The sequence below is a fragment of the Ovis canadensis genome, chromosome 9 (genome assembly GCF_042477335.2).
Source record: "Ovis canadensis isolate MfBH-ARS-UI-01 breed Bighorn chromosome 9, ARS-UI_OviCan_v2, whole genome shotgun sequence".
Taxonomy (NCBI): domain Eukaryota; kingdom Metazoa; phylum Chordata; class Mammalia; order Artiodactyla; family Bovidae; genus Ovis; species Ovis canadensis.
In genome coordinates, this window is record NC_091253.1 from 70,333,743 (window position 1) to 70,356,232 (window position 22,490).

Below are 22,490 nucleotides of genomic sequence, written 5' to 3' on the forward strand. Positions count from 1 at the left end.
ACACAAGAGACCCAGGTTCAATCCCTGGGTCAGGAAGATCCCCTGGAGAAGGAAATGGCAACCCATCCCGTGGACAGAGGAGTTTGGCAGGCTACAGCCCATGGCGTCTCAAGGAGTCAGACACGACTGAGCAACTAACACACACACCTTCCCCCTTGGTAGCCTTAAGTTTCTTTTCCGTGTCTGCAAGACTGTTTCTGTTTTGTAAATAGGTTCATTTGTATCATGTTTTTAGATTCCATGCATAAATAATATCATATGATATTTCACTTTCTCAGACTTACTTCACTTGGCATGATCATCTTGAAGGCAGCAACAATCCAGTAACGCATAGGAAGGGAACCCAGACCATAGGAGACCTGCCTTGTTGTCTATTTGGTTTGTTCCCTGCACTTCCATTTAGTTCTCCATTGAGAAAAGACCTCCAACCTCTAAAACAGATGTCAAAGAGCAGCTTTGTGTTTTCTCAAGCAGGGCTTGTTGCTTGAGTGCAATAACCTTTACTGCTCTTGTTCCATCTTCCCAGCAAAGCGCTTCTGCTGACAGATTAGTCCTCCCAGAAGCTGGGTTTCCCTTGTGTATTGCAAAGTGATGGAGTCTGTCGGTCATCAGCCCCTCCATCATCAGACTCACCTTGTCTCAACTAATGATTTTTAAAAATTACATATAAGGTTCATAATTGCAGTAATCCCCACAGATTGCTGGCTCTAGCTGTAGTTAATAACTGGTTTGTCAAAGTGTAATGGTCTGAAACAAAATCGTCTTCAAGCTTGTTACTGAGCTGTCAGGGCAAAAATCAGAATGATTCATTAGCCAAAAAGCAACATTTTGCTAACAAATCAGTTGTCCTTCCAATTATCCTCTAATGTTGCTCTGTCTGCCAAACTTGGGCCTGATAATAAAGCTGTGTTAATAATGCATTATTGCTTCCCAGAGGAATGACTACATGCAGATAAGCACCATGCCACAGTCTTAGCAATGAATGATGGTGATGATTCTGTATGCTGGGCTAAAATCGTAGCTTCAGTCAAGGAAATGACATCTTATAGGAGTTCTTCCACAGATTCAACCGAGTCAGGAGGCACCTGGGAAAGAAAAAGGACTTACTTTGGAAGAAGTATGTTTGTATGGAGACCCGGGAATTGAGAGCCATTTTACAACCATCTGAGGTTCTTATAAGAACAATCCAGAAAACTGTGGGCCTTCATGCTGAATCTTATGGGGTAAATTGTTTTTAAGAGGTCATCTTGGCTGAACTGGCATTTGCTTCTGAAAGCGTAGGGATATTATTGACAATTAATTGAGTCATCCAGCCTGGATGTATGGAGCCCTTATGGTGCACAGTGCAGGGGTAGGATGTACAAAGATACATAAAGTGAAACGAAGCACAGGCCCTCTCTGCAGTGATCTCATCATTTGATGCTCACTGTCCAGAAGACAGGTGACATGAGCAAAGGGATCGAAAGTCACTGTCACTGGGAACCCTGAAGAACTTTCCACAGAAGGGATGAGTAAGAATTAACTAGAAAGGAAGTGTTTTTCAGGAAGAGATAAGAGCAGGAACAAAAACAGAGAGAAATGAAAGAACAGGGCACCTTCGTTGAAAAGTAAAAGGGGTGAACCTTTGCCGACAAAGGTCCATGTGGTCAAAGCTATGGTTTTTCTAGTAGTCATGTACAGATGTGAAAATTGGACCATGATTAAGGCTAAGTGCTGAAGAATTGATGCTTTCCAATTGTCCAGGAGAAGACTCTTGAGAGGTCCCTTGAGAGACTGCAAGGAGATCAAACCAGTCAATCTTAAAGGAAATCAACCCTGAATATTCATTGGAAGGACTGGTGCTAAAACTGAAGCTCCAGTACTTTGGCCACCTGATGCAAAGAGTTGACTCATTGGAAAAGACCCTGATGGTGGGAAAGATTGAAGGCAAAGGGAGAAGCGGGTGGCAGAGGATAAGATGGTTGGATAGCATTACTGACTCAATGGACATGAATTTGAGCACACTCAAGAAGAGAGTGGAGGACAGAGGAGCCAGGCATGCTGCAGTCTATGTGGTCGCAAAGAGTCAGACACGACCTAGCAGCTGAACAACAGGAAGCGTGGAGTGTTGGAGGAATAGTGGGCAACGAGACAGGAAGGGTGGCTTGGGCCCTTTGTAAGGTGTCACACGTCACACTAAAGGACTTGAATGTTATCCCGTGGGAGAGAGGGATCTTTTTATGATTTTGAGGCAAGGTTATGGCATGCTCAGGTCTGTATTTAAGCAGGAGATCTTTGCCAGTGATAGGGAGGATGACTCGGAGCCGGGAGAAGCTAGAGATTAAGACACAGCAGAAATAGCCACAGGGAATTGCAATACAGGCATGAAGCGGGGCAGCAACAGTCGTATTCCTCGAGTACTTGACACAATGGAGGGAGCGAGGCAGTGAGAGCAATGCAGGAGAGGTGCTCAGGACTGAGTCCTGGAAACAGACTCTTCTAGGGCCTGGCGGGTGGAGACGACCTTAGAGGGGAGAGGTTGGGTCTGGGTCTCATATTCACCTCAGATCTGAGAGTTCATGTCAAGCACTCGTGATGATTTTCATGAAGAGCAGAGACATACTGACAGGACTGAGAGAACTCAGTGTTCATCTGACAATTGTTTGCTCATCTAAAAATTGTTTGTTACTGACTTCCCTGGTGGCTCAGAGGTTAAAGTGCCTGCCTCCAATGTGGGAGACCCGGGTTCTATCCCTGGGTCGGGAAGATCCCCTGGAGAAGGAAATGGTAACCCACTCCAGTATTCTTGCCTGGAAAATCCTATGGACGGAGAAGCCTGGTAGGCTACAGTCCATGGGGTTGCAAAGAGTCGGACACGACTGAGCGACTTCACTGTATGAGTAGCATTATTATGCTGTGTTTAATGTCATGTCAGAAATTCGTGATGTCATTATTTTTAAAGTATTTCAAACACATCACAGTTTGCTTTGGCACATTTTCTTAAATTTTTAGTACCAGGAACCTCAAAAAATATAAGTAACCTAAGCCACTGAGACACTCTGGCTCTAGTACAAAACAAGTACCCTTATTCATCAAGCTTGTGGCTGTCACACCACCCAGTAAATTTTCTCTTACTAAGAGAGAATTTTTTCTCCCTCTGAGATACTTAGCATCTTCCCCAACCTGATGCCAGCTCTGTATTCCTGTCCAGCAAGCTAGTGCTTCCTCCATCCTTGCTTAACTCTTACCAGTCCTACCTCAGGATGTCTTTCCCTGGCCACTCTCATTTTCTTCCAGAAATGGCCATACTTGAGCTTACTTTGGCCACCTCATGCTTTTGACCACCCCATGCAAAGAGTTGACTCATTGGAAAAGACTCTGATGCTGGGAGGGACTGGGGGCAGGAGAAGAAGGGGACGACAGAGGATGAGATGGCTGGCTGGCATCACGACTCAATGGACGTGAGTTTGAGTGAACTCTGGGAGTTGGTGATGGACAGGGAGGCCTGGCGTGCTGCGATTCATGGGGTCGCAGAGGCGGACACGACTGAGCGACTGAACTGAACTGAACTGAACTGAGCTTACTTCTGTGGGTTCTCTATGTCTGTATGTCTGTCTTCTTAAATACTGATGCATATTTACATATGCAGTATAACTCTGCTTAATGGCCTTTCTACAATTAGGACCTTTCACCAGCAATCAGAAAGCATTCCAATTCAGTAGGTTCAGAGGCCCATTCACAGTGGACACACTGATGCTTGCGGCCTCCTTTAATTCCTTCTTCCTCTCTGCTCTGTACCCTGTGGCCAGTTCTTTCTCTAAACACAGCTCTATGACCTTGTTCTCTCCTGTTTTAAATGTCAGTTACTCCCCAAGGCCTACAGAATAAATCCAGATTCCTCAGCCAGGCTGCTCAGCCTTCTGGAACCCTCAACCACCATTCTAGTTTCATTCTCCACTAATCATGTTGTACCCCGTACTACTGCCTCCGGTTCTCTCAGTTGTTAAGTCATAAACACCCAACGCAAACTACTTTAAACAGCAAAGTGATCATTTATTGGCTCAAATAACAGAATAAATCTGGGTGGGATTGGATCAGGTACAGCCTAATCGTAAGGTTCAAAAAATCTTGTTGGGGCTCTGCTCTGGCTCCGATTATTGCTTTTTATTTTTCTGCTGAAGGCAAACTTTCTCCCCTTCAGCAAAAAAAAAAAAAAAAAAAGTGGGTCTCTGAGTTTATATCATTTCAGCATAGTATTTTAAAGGAGAACGAAAGAGCTTTTCCCCAAATCTCCTTGTATAAAGACCCAGAGACCCCGATTTATCCAGCTTGGCATCTCACATCCCACTGTGCCTGTGAACTTGAAGTGCTGGGGCCAGAAGGACCAGAGCTGCCACCAGGACAATAAGTATGAGAAAACCTTATTGGACAGGTAATGCCAGTCCGCTGCAAACAGGGGCACCCAAATATATCTACACATCAGAATCACTTGACTTGCTTGTCCTGATGCTGACCTACCCACTCAAGATCTTTCCAGGTAAAGCTGATATTTATGATCTCCTGGGCCACATGCAAGCCCCTGAATGTGAAAGGCCCTTCTCATCTCCCTCTTTGCCACCTTTTGATTCCTACTCATCCTTCAAGGCCTTTGTCAGACCCACATCCTGCAGGAGGACCTTCCAGATTCCCAAAAGTCATCTGATAACACTACTTGCTTTCTCTGACTTGGTCAAAAATGGTTTTAGAAAGGCGGTGAGCTGTGAGTTGGGGTCTTGAATGATGGTCAGGGTTTTGACGAGTAGAGAGAATGAGGGGGCTTTTCCATATAAATCAAAAGGCATAAGCAAAGGTTACAGAGATGTTAAAGTGCAGTGATTATTTTGCATAGAATGAATAAATAGATGAAACAGAAGAAACGTCATATAGGGAAGTAGTAAAAGTAGAAGATTGATAGTTTGGCAGCTAGATGGTGGAATAACTTGAAAGCAAAGTAGAATTTTTCACTTTGTCCAGGATGCCAGAGTTTTCCAATGTGTTGATCTCTTTTCACTTGGGGCGGCCAAGTAGAGCTTAACACAGAGAAAGCCCCTGAGTCAGCCTCTTTCTGCTGCAAGGATACCTGTCAGTTTATCTCTGTGCTCAGGAAAATTTCCTGTGCTTGCTCTGATGGGGAAATGGCAAAGGTGAGCCACTGGAGAATTTTGAAGACAGAATTAACACGAAGAAAGCAATGTTTTAGGAAAATTAGCTCAATATCAATACACTTCAAATTCCAAATGATTTTCTGTCAGTAGCCATTGAATTCCTTTACTGACAACATCACTTTCTTCTGACTCTAAAGCCAGATTTGAACTCATAGACTAATTATTAGAAGTGAGAAGGAAAGGAGATTGAATTGCTTTCTCAAAGTGAGTAGCTTCTCATTTGCCCTCTAAAAATATGTCATTTTAGATACAAAGTGACAGGGCATGGATAGGTACAAAGAGGAAACTGAGTTTTGTGAATGAGAGACCATCTCATTCCAGAATATTAATTAGACATCACCCAGGGAGATTATGTGTCTGTTCTCAACATCCACATGATTTCAGGGCAAAGCAATAGAAGAAATTAGTGGAGAAAACAAGCCAGTTTATGCATCCTGCGAGGTGTGTTCACATGGGGCTGGTGTGTGTGTGTGTTCAGTCGCCAAGTCATGTCCAACTGTTTGCTACCCCATGGACTGTGGTACGCCAGGCTTCCCTGGTTGCTCAGATGGTATGGGGTGGGGTGGGACCAGTACTTTATCTGTAAGGCTATGAATTTCCAGAATATCACTTTTTCATATCATGTTTCAAATGGATTCTGCTTTTTAGATTTTCCATTTTGTTGATCTCTTATACAAGCAACTGAAAATTATGTACAATCTCATGAATTTCCTTAATAAAAAAAAAAGAATGCCTCTCTAGTATAGATATCAGTGGATTTCCAGAGGGAGCTTTCCTGACTGGAGCTCTTAAAAGTAACTTCTTGGCAGCTCTATCAAGTTATTAAATCATTCATTCAAAAGACTTACCCTGGCTCTAGAAATTATATGGTATTAATTTTTTTAATTTGACTAGAAGGTTATTTACCAACTCTGGATTCATCTTGAATTTGATTAAGGGCCTAGGCTCTCTTCCCTGATGCTGGGAAAGATTGAGGGCAGAAGGAGAAGAGGGCATCAGAGGATGAGATGGCTAGATGGCATCACCAATGCAATGGACATAAACTTGGGCAAACTTCGGGGGATGGCATGCTGCAGTCCATGGAGTCGCAAAGAGTTAGACACAACTGGGTGACTGAACAACAACAACAAGCTCTCCTCAAGTTTTCTAGTTTTCAAAAGCTATGAACATCTGTGTGTACAGGTCAGAAGACTCAATAGCTTGAAGAAACAAATTAATTCTGATTGCTTGCTATTGTAGTACAAAAAAAAATAGCTTAGCAAAATCTCCTTTAGTCTTAGATTATTATTAATTTAGCACCCATTTAGGGTAATAAAGAGAAAATGAAGCCAAAATATCAGTAAGAGAATGTAACAAGTAATAGTGGTAAGAGGGGTATGAAAAATGAAACTGTCAGTTGCTCAGTCATGTCTAATTCCTTGTGACTACCCGGACTGTAGCCTGCAGGCTCTTCTGTCCCTGGAATTCTCCAGGCAAGAATTCTGGAGTGGGTAGCCATTTGCTTCTCCAGGGGATCTTGTCAACCCAGGGATCAAATCCAGGGATCAATCCCAGGTCTCTCACATTGCAGGCGGATTCTTTACCATCTAACCCACCAGAGAAGCCCCAAGAGTGCTAGTAGCTTATGGCAAAAACTATATAGGTGGTTTATAATGTTATTTTAAATTATTTTGGTAAAAATATTATAAGTAACATAGCATACCCAAACCTTTAGATTGTTAACTATACATAGCTTTCTTATTAGTAAAAAAGGATACAAATATATTAAATAAGAATATAACTTAAGATATTAAAAGATGCAATAAGATTAAAGCTCTGACAAAAGAAACATAGAGGAAGTAAAAATATTTTTAAAGCCAAGGATTGTGAATTAGAAACCAGAAGGAAAATTAAAATAATATATTCAATAAAAATATTTACCAATAAAATAAATAGACACTTACTATATGCAGGTCAGGAAGCAACAGTTAGAACTGGACATGGAACAACAGACTGGTTCCAAATAGGAAAAGGAGTATGTCAAGGCTGTATATTGTCACCCTGCTTATTTAACTTTTGTGCAGAGTACATCATGAGAAACACTGGGCTGGAAGAAGCACAAGCTGGAATCAAGATTGCCGGGAGAAATATCAATAATCAGATATGCAGATGACACCACCCTTACGGCAGAAAGTGAAGAAAACTAAAAAGTGTCTTGATGAAAGTGAAAGAGGAGAGTGAAAAAGTTGGCTTAAAGCTCAACATTCAGAAAATGAAGGTCATGGCATCTGGTCCCATCACTTCATGGGAAATAGATGGGGAAACAGTGGAAACAGTGTCAGACTTTATTTTGGGGGTTCCAAAATCACTGCAGATGGTGATTGCAGCCATAAAATTAAAAGACGCTTACTCCTTGGAAGGAAAGTTATGTCCAACCTAGATAGCATATTCAAAAGCAGAGACATTACTTTGCCAACAAAGGTCCGTCTAGTCAAGGCTATGGTTTTTCCTGTGGTCATGTATGGCTGTGAGAGTTGGACTGTGAAGAAAGCTGAGCGCTGAAGAATTGATGCTTTTGAACTGTGGTGTTGGAGAAGACTGAGAGTCCCTTGGACTGCAAGGAAATCCAACTAGTCCATTCTAAAGGAGATCAGCCCTGGGATTTCTTTGGAAGGAATGATACTAAAGCTGAAGCTCCAGTACTTTGGCCACCTCATGCTAAGAGCTGACTCATTGGAAAAGACTCTGATGCTGGGAGGGATTGGGGGCAAGAGGAGAAGGGGATGACACAGGATGAGATGGCTGGATGGCATCACCGACTCAATGGACGTGAGTTTGAGTGAACTCCAGGAGTGGTGATGGACAGGGAGGCCTGGCATGCTGTGATTCATGGGGTCGCAAAGAGTCGGACACGACTGAGCGACTGAACTGAACTGAAGTTAAAATTAAGGAAAAGAAGTAAAAATATACAGACAGTATTAAAATGAGAAAGGAACTGGATTAAAGAGAATACCAATATGAGACTATCATGTTCCATTGTATGATAATAAATATTACAATTTCTGAGATGAATCAATTTAGAGATTTATAAATAACCAAAATTTACTCAAGAAGTAGAAATTTTTAATATGTCCATGAATGAGAAAGAAGATAAAATATATCAAAAGATTATATCCAAGAATGTCTCTGAAGTTAGAAAATTTATTAGGGAGTTCTTAAAAAAGAAAGAATAATTTCAATGCTATTTCAACTTTTAGCTTTTTTATATAAAAAGGAAATTATTGAAACTAAATTTTTCATTTCAATATGCATAATTCAGATTCAAAAACCTAGAAAAGTAGTTCCAAACAGAAAGCTATAGTTAAATTTCAATGATGAAAAAAGGTATAAAAATCCTAACTAAAATATCAGTGACTCAGACTGAGCAATGCATTGAAAGGATGGTCCACCAAGTCAAGTTCAGAGGCACCATATGGGAGCCTAAGAACATAAGCTCTGGAATTCAAACTGCCTGCCACTGATAGGTGTTACAAAAGTCAATATTTTACTCTTTGTGCTTCAGATTTATGGTCTATAAACTGCAATTTATAATAGGACCTATCTCTCAGGAATGTCATTAAGGTTAAGTAATGTAATTCATGGAAAGCACTCATCGCAGCTCCCAGCACATAGTAAGCATAAATAAATATTAGCTGTTTTCATCATAATGTCAGAAATGCATGGTGATCTCTTAATACAATGCACATTGACAATAGGCCAAATGTTTTAAAACAGAAAGAACTTAAAAGGTTTTTGATAAAAGGCAATACTCATCCTTGATTATTTGTTACCATTTAAAAACTAGGAGGACAAGAATACTTTGTTAACATAATAAAAATACTTAACCCCTCAGGAAATATTTCACTTAACAGTTAAATAGTTGAACATATGAGTAGATTTAACATATTATTTAACATGATAAAAATATGAAACATACAGAAGAGAAATAACTATTGAAAGCAAGGAGAAATAAACATTTTTGCACGAAAAAGGGTTATCTCTTGGGATGGGGAGGAGGGATGACAGGAACAAGGAAAATTAACTGAGATACATTTAGAATGGCAATAGTTCAAATACATTATTGAATTCAAAGTGAATATGCAAAATGAAAACTTTCCAAAATACAATAAGTAACGATCTACAAAGCAGGATGTGAGAAAAGGGAGACCCCACTCACCTCTGGAAAGAATAAACCAAACACACAAAACTACTATAAACCTAGCTAGAAATAGATTGTCCATGTCTTTAAACAAGCAAACTAAAACCACAGAACCTTGAAGAGAGATGTAGAGTATTGGGGTAAATGGGGGAACATACCATATTCCCAGAAGGAAAAACTGAGTATTTTAAGATTTGTGTTCCCAAATTAATTCATATACAATGAAATCATGATTAAATTTTGAAGGAAGCTGAACAAAATTATTTTCATGTTCAATTAGAATAATAAACAGGAATGAAGAGCTTTATATATTTTTTTCTATTAAAGGATAATGAGGGAAGAACAACAGATATTACAACATGTAAATCTACATTAATATGTTAACTGCCAACAGATCAGCAACACAGGTCAATAAAACACCTCAGAACCTAACTCTATTAAGTTCAAGAGGGAGGTGATATATGTCTACTTATGGCTGCTTCACGTTGTTGTACAGCAGAAACCAACACATTGTACAGCAATTATCCTCCAATTAACAATAAATTTTTTAAAAAGAAAATAATAATATGGAGAAAAATCAATGGAGGAAATAATGAACTATTCCATAAATGATGCTGAAATCTTTGCTCGTTAGAAAGGGAATTTTCAATCCTGAGAGCATATATAATTTCATATTGATTTAAAATTAAATGTGAATAATTGAACAACACAGTGATATTTATTTTCTCAGTAGATAGGAAAGGCTTGCTGCTGCTGCTGCTAAGTCACTTCAGTCATGTCTGACTCTGTGCGACCCCATAGACAGCAGCCCACCAGGCTCCGCCGTCCCTGGGATTCTCCAGGCAAGAACACTGGAGTGGGGTGCCATTTCCTTCTCCAAGGCATTAAAGTGAAAAGTGAAAGTGAAGTTGCTCAGTCGTGTCCGACTCCTAGCAACCCCATGGACTGCAGCCTACCAGGCTCCTCCGTCTAAACACTAAAATAGTGGAAGACTACTATAATAAAATAAATCAGTTCAAAATGAAATGTTTGATAGAATTACCTATATAAAATTTGAAACTTCTCTAAGTCAAACCAAAAATTATACCAAAATTTTTAAAAAAGTAAATGACAAATTAGAATAGTGCTTATAACAAATGTAATAGAAGTTTAATATCCTAATATATAAAGAGCTCCCAGAGATCAATATAGAGAATTACAAATTATCTGACCAAATACACATCACTAATACATTAGCTTAGGGAAATAGAGATCACTAATAAACATGCAAATAATATTAACAGTAACAATTAAAGGAAAGAAAGTTGAAAGTTAAGTTAGTTGAAAGTTAAGTCGCTCAGTCGTGTCCGACTCTTTGCAACCCCGTGGACTGTAGCCCACCAGACTCCTCCATCCATGGGATTCTCCAGGCAAGAATACTGGAGTGGGTTGCCATTTCCTTCTCCAGGGGATCTTCCTGACCCAGGGATCGAACCCAGGCCTCCTACATTAGAGGCAGACGCTTTAACCTCTGAGGCACCAGGGAAGCCAGGTTACAATTCAAGGAATGCATATTAAAATAAAGCATATTCATCTATACATTAGCAAAGATTTTTGAAACATTGAAATAAATTCTAGTAATGATTTGGAGAGAGTCATTCTGCAAAGGTGGCAGACCCAGGAATTGTTTCAAGCTTTCTAGATAGCAGTTTGACAATGTGCACAAAGAAGTAATAAAAATATTCATATTCTTCAACCAACAATTTCCACTTTCAGGAATCTCTTTGAAGGGATAAACCAGAAAAGCAGGCAGAGTTTTATTCAAGATTTTTCACTGCATCATTGTCCATAAGCAGGAAAAAAAAACTCTCTAAATTTCTAACAATCGAGAGATGGTTATGAAAATCACAAGAGCATATTATAGAATATTGTTCAGGCATAGAAATGTTTTTTGAAGAGTATTTGATGGCATGGCAAAAAAGCATTCAGCATGCTCTCAGTTATATTTTTAAAAGTTGTGAGCTATGAATAGAAAATATACTGTACAAAAATACCCCATAATGTTATTGGAGATTATCATTCAATTGTGGGATTTTGACGAATATTATTTTTCTTCCTTCTATTTTCCAACTTATCTACAATGAGCATATTGTTACTTTAAGTGTACAGAAAATATGCAGTCTCTTTTTAAAAGAAGCACTTTAGACAACCCTCCTGTAATGACGCAGGGGTTTCGTTTGTTTGCTTGTTTAATCTGGGACGTTTTGAGAAATACTCACCTACGACCTCTGCAATCATGAAAACTAAGCATATCCCTGAAGCAGCGCAGAGCTTCCACTTGGCACAGATTTGCTCCTGCGCACTGTCCTCTGTGGCCTTGCAGTTATGGTGGCAGTGATGGATGACTCCTGACTCCAGCTCCTCTGGCTTTTCTCCAGGACACTGATCTTTATTCAAGGGTTTCTGCTGGAGTTCCACGCTGTGGAGGAGTTTGACAGAAGCAAGAAGTGAACATGGTTGCAAACAGACTTCTCACTGACAGCCCTACCCATTCTCAGAACAGCTATGAGGACATTTGCTGACTAGCTCGGAACTTAGAATTCACAGCTCCTTCCAGATGAAACATCCAGTGTAAAGAACAAGCTAGAGATTCTCTTCTGAATTCCGTTTCAAGAAAATTTTGTTTTTATATAAGCAAACTCATATTTAGCTTATACTGCCCCTGATTAGGGCTTCCCAGGTGACTCAGTGGGTAAAAGAATCTGTTTGCAATGTAGGAGACGCAGGCAGACCAAGTTCGATCCCTGGCTCAGGAAGATCCCCTGGAGGAGGGCATGGCAACCCACTCCAGTATTCTTGCCTGGAGAATCCTATGGACAGTGGAGCCTGGTGGGCTACAGTCCATAGGGTCACAAAGAGGCAGGCACAACTGAAGCGACTAAGCACACACACACACGCACAGCTCTAATTAAAAGATAGCAAAGGAGGGACTTCCCTGGTGGTCCAGTGGCTGAGCATCTGCCTAACAATGCAGGGCACACAGATTTAATCCCTGGTCCAGAAAAATTCCACATGCAGTGGGGCATCTAAGCTTGCGAGCCACAACTACTGAGCCCAAGCACCCTAAAGCCCATGCTCTGCAACAAGAGAACCCACTGCAACAATAGAAGTCACACAATGAAGAAAAATTAGAAAAGCCTACACACCTGCAACAAAGGGTAGCCCCCGGTCGCTGCAACTAGAGAAAGCTTGCACGCAGCAAGGAAGACCCAGTGCAGCCGAAGATAAATTCATTTTTTAAAAGAGATCAGAAAAAAGGAGAAAGGAAGCAAATACATTTTGATTCATTTCCTTCCCAGCTACTTCACTGAAAAGATTCTGGGTACTGCTATAAATTTAGAAAGGGGCAGTGATGAGATTATTATTATTATTAATGAGTAATGTGTGTATGAGCCAGCCTGGTGATGGAAATACTCACTGTGGCATGCCATCGCTGTCTTTCTTCCCAACAGTCACATTGTTAATAGGTTATAGCACTTTTCCCTGCTGAGTCCATACGGACCCTTAACACAGCTTTGTAGAAATCTCTACCCATCTATCAAAGTTGTAATGAGAGTTTGTTGTTGTTCTTTAGCAGCTAAGTCATGTCAGACTCCTTTGCAACCCCATGGACTGTAGCCCACCAGGTTCCTCTCTCCATGGGATTTCCCAGGCAAGAATACTGGAGTGGTTTTCCATTTCCTTCTCCAGGGGATCTTCCCAACCCAGGTATCAAACTCACATCTCCTGCATTTGACAAGCAGATTCTTTACCACTGAGCCACTAGGGAAGCCCAATGAGAGTTAAACCTACTTGTACTTCCCAAAAGAGGCAGTGCATTTTTGTTCTGTTCAAGTATAAAGAATTCATAGAACTATGGAGCCATTTATAGAAATATAGAATTTCACAGATGCAAGGATTGTAGATAACATTAATCCAGTGCCACAGAGAGAAGCCTGTCGGTTACAGTCTATGGGGTCACAAAAGATCAGATACAACTGAACAGCTAAACAACAAACAACACAGTTTCTTATGGAAGTAATTAAGATTCAGAGACTTTAATAATTTCCTGAGGTCAGATAGCTGGGAAATGGCAGAGCTGGGACTCCAAGCTCAGTCTTGTTTTCACCCTGCCCATGCTTAAAACCAAAGTTTACCTCCACAGTGATCTCAAACTACTCAGGCTTATGGTTTTACTAAACTTATTAGAAGATATTAATAAGAATCTTAGAAGAACTTGCATTCATGGCTTTTAAAGGCACAAAGATAGAAATAAATTATTTTCCTCCACTTGAAGAGTTACTTCATTGGTCTTATCACCATCCAGAAAAAGATCTGATGGTTTTGGCTTAAATGATATTTATAATTCTCAGTTCAGTTCAGTTCGGTTCAATCATTCAGTCGTGTCCCACTCTTGCGACCCTATGAACTGCAGCACACCAGGCCTCCCTGTCTATCACAAACCCCCAGAGTTCACTCAAACTCATGTCCATAGAGTCAGTGATGCCATCCAGCCTTCTCATCCTTGGTTGTCCCCTTCTCCTCCTGCCTCCAATCTCTCCCAGCATCAGAGTCTTTTCCAGTGAGTCAACTCTTCGCATGAAGTGGCCAAAGTATTGGAGTTTCAGTTTTAGCATCATTCCTTCCAAAGAACATCCAGGACTGATCTCCATTAGAATGGACTGGTTGGATCTCCTTGCAGTCCAAGGGACTCTCAAGAGTCTTCTCCAACACCACAGTTCAAAAGCATCAATTCTTCGGCACTCAGCTTTCTTCACAGTCCAACTCTCACATCCATACATGACCACTGGAAAAACCATAGCCTTCACTAGACAGACATTTGTTGGCAAAGTAATGTCTCTGCTTTTGAATATGCTATCTAGGTTGGTCATAGCTTCTCTTCCAAGAAGTAAGTGTCTTTTAATTTCATGGCTGCAATCACAATCTGCAGTGATTTTGGAGCCCCCAAAATAAAGTCTGACACTGTTTCCACTGTTTCCCCATCTATTTCCCATGAAGTGATGGAACCAGATGCCATGATCTTCGTTTTCTGAATGTTGAGCTTTAAGCCAACTTTTTCACTCTCCTCTTTCACTTTCCTCAAGAGGCTTTTTAGTTCCTCTTTACTTTCTGCCATAAGGGTGGTTTCATCTGTGTATCTGAGGTTATTGATATTTCCCCCAGCAATCTTGATTCCAGCTTGTGCTTCTTCTAGCCCAGCATTTCTCATGATGTACTCTGCATAAAAGTTAAATAAGCAGGATAACAATATACAGCCTTGACGTACTCCTTTTCCTATTTGGAACCAGTCTGTTGTTCCATGTCCAGTTCTAACTGTTGCTTCCTGACCTGCATATAGATTTCTCAAGAGGCAGGTCAGGTGGTGTGGTATTCCCATCTCTTTCAGAACTTTCCACAGTTTCTTGTGATCCACAGAGTCAAAGGCTTTGGCATAGTCAATAAAGCAAAAATAGATGTTTTTCTGGAACTCTCTTGCTTTTTCCATGATCCAGCAGATGTTGGCAATTTGATCTTTGGTTCCTCTGCCTTTTCTAAAACCAGCTTGAACATCTGGAAGTTCATGGTTCACGTATTGCTGAAGCCTGACTTGGAGAATTTTGAGCATTACTTTACTAGCGTGTGAGATGAGTGCAATTGTGTGGTAGTTTGAGCATTCTACATATTCATTATAGAAAAACTGGAATTACAAAAAGGTACAAAACAGAGGGGAAAATCACTAATAAACATACTTCCAAGAGACAAATATTACTGATAGTTTTTGTTTAGCTTTGTAATACATAAATGCACTTTTTTTACCTAGTTGTTGCTGTCGTTCTCTCACTAAGTCGTGTCCAACACTTTGTGACCCCATGGACTGTAGCACACCAGGCTCCTCTGTCCTCCACCATCTCCTGGAGTTTTCTCAAATTCATGTCCATTGAGTTGGTGGTACTATCTAACCATCTCATCCTCTCCCACAGCCTTCTTCTTTTGCCTTCAGTCTTTCCCAGCATCAGGGTCTTTTCCAGTGAGTTAGCTCTTCAGATCAGGTGACCAAAGTATTGGAGCTTCAGCTTCAGTATCAGTCTTTCCAATGAATATTCAGGGTTGATTTCCTTTAAGATTGACTGGTTTGATCTTGCAGCCTCTCAAGGGACCTCTGAAGAGTCTTCTCCAGCACCACAATTTGAAAGCATCAATTCTTCAGCACTCAGCCTCTTTATGGTCCAACTCTCACATCCGTACATGACTATTGGGAAAACCATAGCACTGACTAAGCCCGCTAGGGCTTCCCTGGTGGCTCAGATGGTAACGAATCTGCCTACAATGCAGGAGACCCAGGTTCGATCCCTAGTTTGGAAAGATCCTCTGGAGAAGGAAATGGCAGCCCACTCCAGTATTCTTGCCTGGACGACTCAATGGAAAGAGGAGCCTGGCAGGCTATAGTCAGTGGGGTTTCGAAGATTCAGACATAACTGGGAGACTCACACTTTCACTTTCTTTGACTATACAGACCTTTGTTGGCAAAGTGATGTCTCTGCTTTTTAATATGATGTCTAGATTCCTCACAGCTCTTCTTCCAAAGAGCAAGTGCCTTCTAATTTCATGGATATAGTCACCATCCACAGTGATTTTAGAGCCCAGGAAAATAAATCTGTCACTGTTTCCACTTTTTCCCCTTCTATTTTCCATGCAGTGATGGGACTGGATGCCATAATCTTAGTTTTTTGACTGTTGAGTTTCAAGCCAGCATTTTCACTCTCTTCTTTTACCTTTATTAAGAGGCTCTTTAGTTCCTCTTCACTTTCTGCCATTAGAGTGATAATATCTGCATATCTTGAGGTTGTTGATATTTCACCTAGAAGTGTTGATTTCAACTTGTGATTCATCCAGCCTGGCATTTCGTATGATGTACTCTGCATACAAGTTAAATAAGCAGGATGACAATATACAGCCTTGATGTACTCCTTTCCCAATTTTGAACTAGTCAGTTGTTTCATGTCTAGTTCTAACTATAGCAATAGTTAGAAGCATCTTCTAACTATTTAACTTCCTGTCAAATAGTTAATAGTCTAACTTCCTGTTTCTCAGGAGACAAATAAAGTAGTCTGGTATTCCCATCTCTTTAAGAATTTTTCAGAATTTGTTGTGATTCAGTTTTTTCTTAGAGTCCATATTAATTAGAATGTTTTTCATTGCAAGTACAGAAAACAAAGCTCATGCTAGGTAGGTCAGTACCTGGGAATTATTGGTTTTGCAACTGAAAACATCTAGAGGCAGCAGGTCTGATTTATCAAAGCTCCAGAGCCATTGCTCTGCAGTTCTCTACTACTCTTTTACCGCAGGCTTAATTTTTATCATAAAGTGGAATAGTTGCCCAAGGTAATCAGGACTGTGTACTTGTATTTTATTATATAGGGAGAAAGAGTGTTCATTCTCCCAACTGCTAAACAGCAGTCCTGAGTTGCATGCTGATTTGGCCAGCCGTTAAAGCCAGAGGAATATGGATGGGCTAATTGGCTTAGACCTTGTTACAGCCAGAAGACTGGCTAAACCCAACCACACTGACTCCTAGAGCTGAGAGTGGGGTAAACTCTACCCAGATCACATGACTGCAACTCAGTGGAGGGCTGGGGATGCCACCAAAGATACAGCTTTGGGACCTGATTTTTAGCTGTATATATTATTAACATTTTCTCAATTTATTAAATATTCTACATCATTAGTTCAATACAGAGGACATTATATTTAGTATAGATATGTCACAATATTTCCTAAAATTGAATAATTGACTCTTCCAATTATTTGCTTGTATAAGCTACGCTGTGATTCATATCCTTATATTTAATCTTTACTCAATATATTATTATTTCCTCAAAATGTAATCCTGAAAGGGGAATTACTTGGTTAAAGAACATCTACATTTTAAAGGAATTTCATGTATGTTGACAAATTGGCTTCAGAATGTTTTTGCTGGTGATGTTAATAACACTCAGGATTTTGAAGAATTCTAAGTAATCTAATTGGAATAAGAACCATTTGGCAAAAGACACATATGGTTCCTATATCTATAGATTTTCACCTTTGCAATGTGATACGTGCTGATAATTAGCAGCCATGTAGCATAGTACTGTTAGTCACCAATGGTCATTGACTCAGAGGAGCCGAGAACTAACAGGAGAGCATGGTGGTTTCCCTTTCCTTTGTGCTGAGAAGGCAGTGTGAGAGGGACAGGGTCACCGAATGTTCTGGCATTGTTCGCATGACCACTGGTTCACTTCTCTTTATTTTCTGTTTTTCATAACCTTGTAGGCAGAGAAAACCAGGTGGTGAGTGAACTTACCTTGGATCATTTTTGAAGGCAGAGCATGACAGGACCCCTACCAGAGGCACAGCCTATGTGCAATGCCACAGAGGAAAAGTGCACAAAACCTGGCCAGTTTTTACTTTTAATACGGCTACCTTGTCCTAGACTAGAACAGGAGCTGAGATTGTTTCTTGAAGCACTAAGCCAGAAATCCAAAAGTGGTACTGAAATTGGAAGCAGGGTGTTCATACTGTATCCAATTGTGTGTGTGTTTTATGGGGAAAGGCTGGAGCCCACCATCTTCACTGAACTCCTCAAAGGGTCTACAATTCCAAAAGAAGTTAAAAACCGAAGTTAAAATATATTCCTCATCGTCTCATAAGACCAAAGTGATCTATCTCTAGACGTAGGACAGGCCCTCAATCTGAAAGTGATGCAAATTCTAAGAATTTAAAAACATAGGTTCTAGAAAGCAAATGCTAGAATATATTAAAAAATGAAATGTGAATCTGTCAAGGAGTAAATCATCAGAATTCCTACCCATTCAAATATGGCTGAGGCTTTGAAGAGCAGGAGCAATAGAGTAGAGCAAAGAAATTTACTGTAGTATCAAAGAGAAAAAAAAAGGCAGGCGGGGGGCGGGGGGAGGTAGAAACAGAGAAGAAAAATAATGAAATATTAGAAAATTTGACATCAGTAGCCTAGAACTTTGAGTTCATCCCTTTAAAAAGGAATTAAAGAGTGGAGCTTTATTTTGTGACCTTGGAGAATCTTTTTTCTTTTTTTAATTTGTGTCTTATTTTCATTTGGTCTTAGAGGTTAAACGTTTCTGTTTCTATACCTTTGAAGTGGAACTGGTAATATCGGGCTGGCCAAATAGATTTTTCAACATTTTTGGCCAATAAGATAATTTTTTAACTTCTCATTTATACGTTGACCACATAAAATCACTTTGTTTTTGTACTCTAACATTACTTTTCCCAAGAACCTCAAATCACTAGTCCTGTTGGGAGAGGAAATAAAAGCTTAGGTCCCACCATGGCATTTCCACCACTTCATGTATTCATCCATTCAACAAATGTATTGCATGTCTACCATACATCTGCCCCATCAAAGGTGCTAAAGATGCCGTGTCCTTGATACAAACAAAGCTCCTGATCTTAGAAGCTTTATGTCCTAGCAGAGGGGGGACATGGCAAACCAGCTGACAGTAACAGAGGCTGTGTGGTATCATGGGCAGTGGGAGAGGAAAGAGGACTGAGAGAGGAAAGGTTAAAAAGAGTGGTACATGGGAAAGTTGAGAGACTATAGATGTAAGTGTATTTTAATTAAGCACGTCAAGCTATTGAGAGTGACTGGTTTTCAAAGTTTAGTTTTAAATAAGTAATACAGTCACTCAAAACAATTTTCCACCCATCTCACTGAAACCTTATATATATATTTATATCCAAACAGCCTGCTTCCCTGGTGGCTCAGTTAGTAAAGAATCTGCCTGCAATGCAGGAGACTCCAGTTGGATTCCTGGGATGGGAAGATCCCCTGGAGAAAGGATAGGCTGCCTGCTTCAGTATTCTTGGGCTTCCCTGGTGGCTCAGAGAGTAAAGAATCCACCTGCAATGCAGGAGACCTGGTCTTGATCCCTGGCTTGGGAAGATCCCCTGGAGAAGGGAATGGCTACTCACTCCAGTATTCTTGCCTCGAGAATCCCCATGGACAGAGGAGCCTGGCAGGCTACGGACCATGGGGTCACAAAGAGCTGGACATGACTGAGCAACTAATCTGATAGCCAAATAGAGCTTCCCTGGTGGTTCAGATGATGAAAAAATCTGCCTACAATGCAGGAGACCCGGGTTTGATCCGATCCCTGGGTTGGGAAGTTCCCCTGGAGAAGGGAATGGCACCCACCCCAGTATTCTTGTCTGGAGAATTCCATGGACAGAGAACACTAGAAGTCTACAATCCATGGGGTTGCAAAAGTCAGACTGGACTGAGCGACTAACACACACTCAAACAACCATCACCACAATCTAATTTAGAACATTTTCATCACCCCCAAAAGAAATTCCATACCCAGCAAATCCCCAATCTTCTCACACACAGTACTACCTCAAGAAACCACTAGTCTACTTTCTGTCTTTATAAAATTGCCTATTCTGGATATTTTATATAAAGAGAATCATACATTATGTAGTTTTTGTGACCGGCTTCTCTCATTTAGCATAATGCTTTCAAGGTTTATTCATGTTATAGCAAATATCAGTACATCAGTACTTTATTGCTTTGTGTTTAGTGCGTCTGCAGGAGAGTGGGAGGGGAGGGGAACAGAATTTACAAACAGAAGGTGTGAGTCCACATCCCAGCTCTGCTATAATCAGACATCCAGCCTTAAGAATGGTATTTATTCTCTTTGGAATTCCCTTTCCTATGTGGCAAAATGAGGGATTAGGATAAATAATGTTATGTGGGTTCAAGTGTCTTTGGGTTTTTTGTTTGTTTGTTTTTGGCAGCACCCACGTGGCTTGTGGAATCTTAGTTCCCCCACCAGGCTCTAACCTTGGGAGAATCAGGCCATAAGAATAGAGAGCTACACGTCTTTCCCTTAGAGGACTGATACTACCTCAGCTAAAAGTTTCCTTGGCAGTGAAAACAAGGAGTCCTATAGGTTCTATTGTTTCTATTCGAAAAGAAAGTAAAAATGAGCTTGACAGTTTTTATCATCACTGTATCCTGAAAACTGTACCCATATATGAGGTAAATGAGATCCTATAACCATAAACCGTTGCTTTATTTGCATCACAGAGAGCTAAATGGCCTATTTTAATGAGAAGGGAAATACTATTAATTCCATCATGTAGAGATGCTCTATTAATAGTGTCCATAGTGTTAACAATTTGTTGTTTAAAATTTCTGCTGACCTAACATGAGGCTTTATTGTTTATGATCTCAATAAATCACATCTAATATTATTTTCCAAGAAAAATAATTCTTACAATATGAGATAATGTGCTAGATTCTTTGTTGTATATTTTTTAAGCAAAGTTATAAATATCCTAAGGAAAAGTCCCTTTGCAGTTGCTCGAATATTTGATGCTATCAAACACAATGCCACTACTCTTTGGAATATTAATCTGGCTTCATGAAATGCACAGAAACATTAAACATACTATTATGGGTATGTATTCTCTTAAATTCCACTCCTAACATAAATTTTTTTCAGATTCTCATTCATTTATCTATGTATTATGAGTATGTTTCTCTTGGATTGAATTCCCCAAACGCACCAAAATCTCATTCTTATTGGCCTCTATCTTTACCAGGAAATTACCTCAATCAGGCAAACTTTTGTAACCCTACTTCCTATGTAGGGTTTCCCTAGCTTTACCCTAACTCCTTTTTCTGTTTCAATTCTCGGTCTATCACTGCTGAAAAGCTTTTTCTGGCTCCCAAAGTCCAGCAAAGACCTAGGTTCCCTTGAGATATTCTTACTGAACGCTCCTAGAATAAACACATGCCATTTTGTAATTACCTATTTCTGAAACACATTCTATAATAGACTCAAACTTTCATGAAGACAGAGATCTGTGACTAGGAATGTTTTTGTTTCATTATATATCCAGATGTGTTCAACCAATAATTGCTAAATAAGGGGGAAATGAATGAATACATTGCACGTGGCACTGTGGAAGATAATAAAAAGAACTAGAGCTAGGTAGAACATTAAACTCAGCTATATTTATTCTAGTTGTGAATATTTGATAATGATATTATTTAATTAAGGAAACAGCAATTAAGATCAGTGTAACCACAATTTGACACATAGTTGGAAAAAAAACCTTAACTCTTTCTAAATATAATTTACTAAAATTTACCATCTTAAAAGTGGGAATAATTGAGGGAAAGAAAGGTAAACACATTAGATTGTATATATCAATTTTTAAAGAAAATCTACAGATAAAAATATATTAATAAGATGTATCCTTCATGCACTCAGGATATGTAAGGAATCAAATCAACTATACAGAGTATGACCTTTTCAGAATATAAATTATACAAGTCAATCAACAGTTGATAAAATTTCGCAAAATGCCCCTGGGTTGCAACAGCAGAAGTCTCCAAGTCTGAAGCAGTAGGATCTAGGAACTTTGTGAATATTCAAGACACAGAAAATTGTGAAACAGAATCGGATGTCTGTTACCTGTCTAGTGTGAAGGCGTACATCTTGGTGGCTTTGTCATTCACAACGTAAGTTCTTTCAAGAAACTCCATGGTGGCCAGGATAAAAGCTTTGGCTGTTGCTGTTATTCTTGTGTCAGCGGCTGCTGATCTTTAACCCACTGTCCAGTTTTGGAAGAGAAGCAGCGTTACAGTTATTCTCACACTTTCCAAAGGAAAAATGAAAAGACTTCCGGGATTACAGTAAGAAGCCTCCCACATCAATGTTCTTGATAGATCTGCTAAAATTATACTCTGTTTGAAATATCACCTGGCCTCATTCTCTCACCCAGAGAAACTTGTTTCCTGCAGGTAGGAACATATGGAGTGTGTGTGAGTGAGTGAGTGTGTGTGTGTGTGTGTGTGTGTGTGTACTTCCCATGATATCTGATTCTGTTGTGCTTTCTGGGAGGTAGAGGAGCTCAAGGGTCAACTACTAATTGCTGATGTAGGGGTTGGTCTTCAGAGCACACCTGACTGAGCTGCAGACAGTGACCTTCTGTATGGTACTATTCCCCACCCTCCTTTCCATTTTCTTTTTCTTCAGTGGTGAGTGGGGAGGTCTCTCTCTGAACTTAAAATCATTTCTCCT

At 40.1% G+C, this 22,490-nt stretch overlaps 1 protein-coding gene across 1 annotated transcript in view; it reads right to left on the reverse strand.

The window, feature by feature from the left end:
• Positions 1–21,952, reverse strand: part of SLC30A8 (solute carrier family 30 member 8) — a 41,122-nt gene extending 19,170 nt beyond the window's left edge. Inside the window, 2 exon segments of the mRNA XM_069600358.1 lie at positions 11,619–11,818; positions 21,882–21,952. Coding sequence (XP_069456459.1) covers positions 11,619–11,818; positions 21,882–21,952 — 271 coding nt within the window.
• Positions 21,953–22,490: the final 538 nt, after the last annotated feature.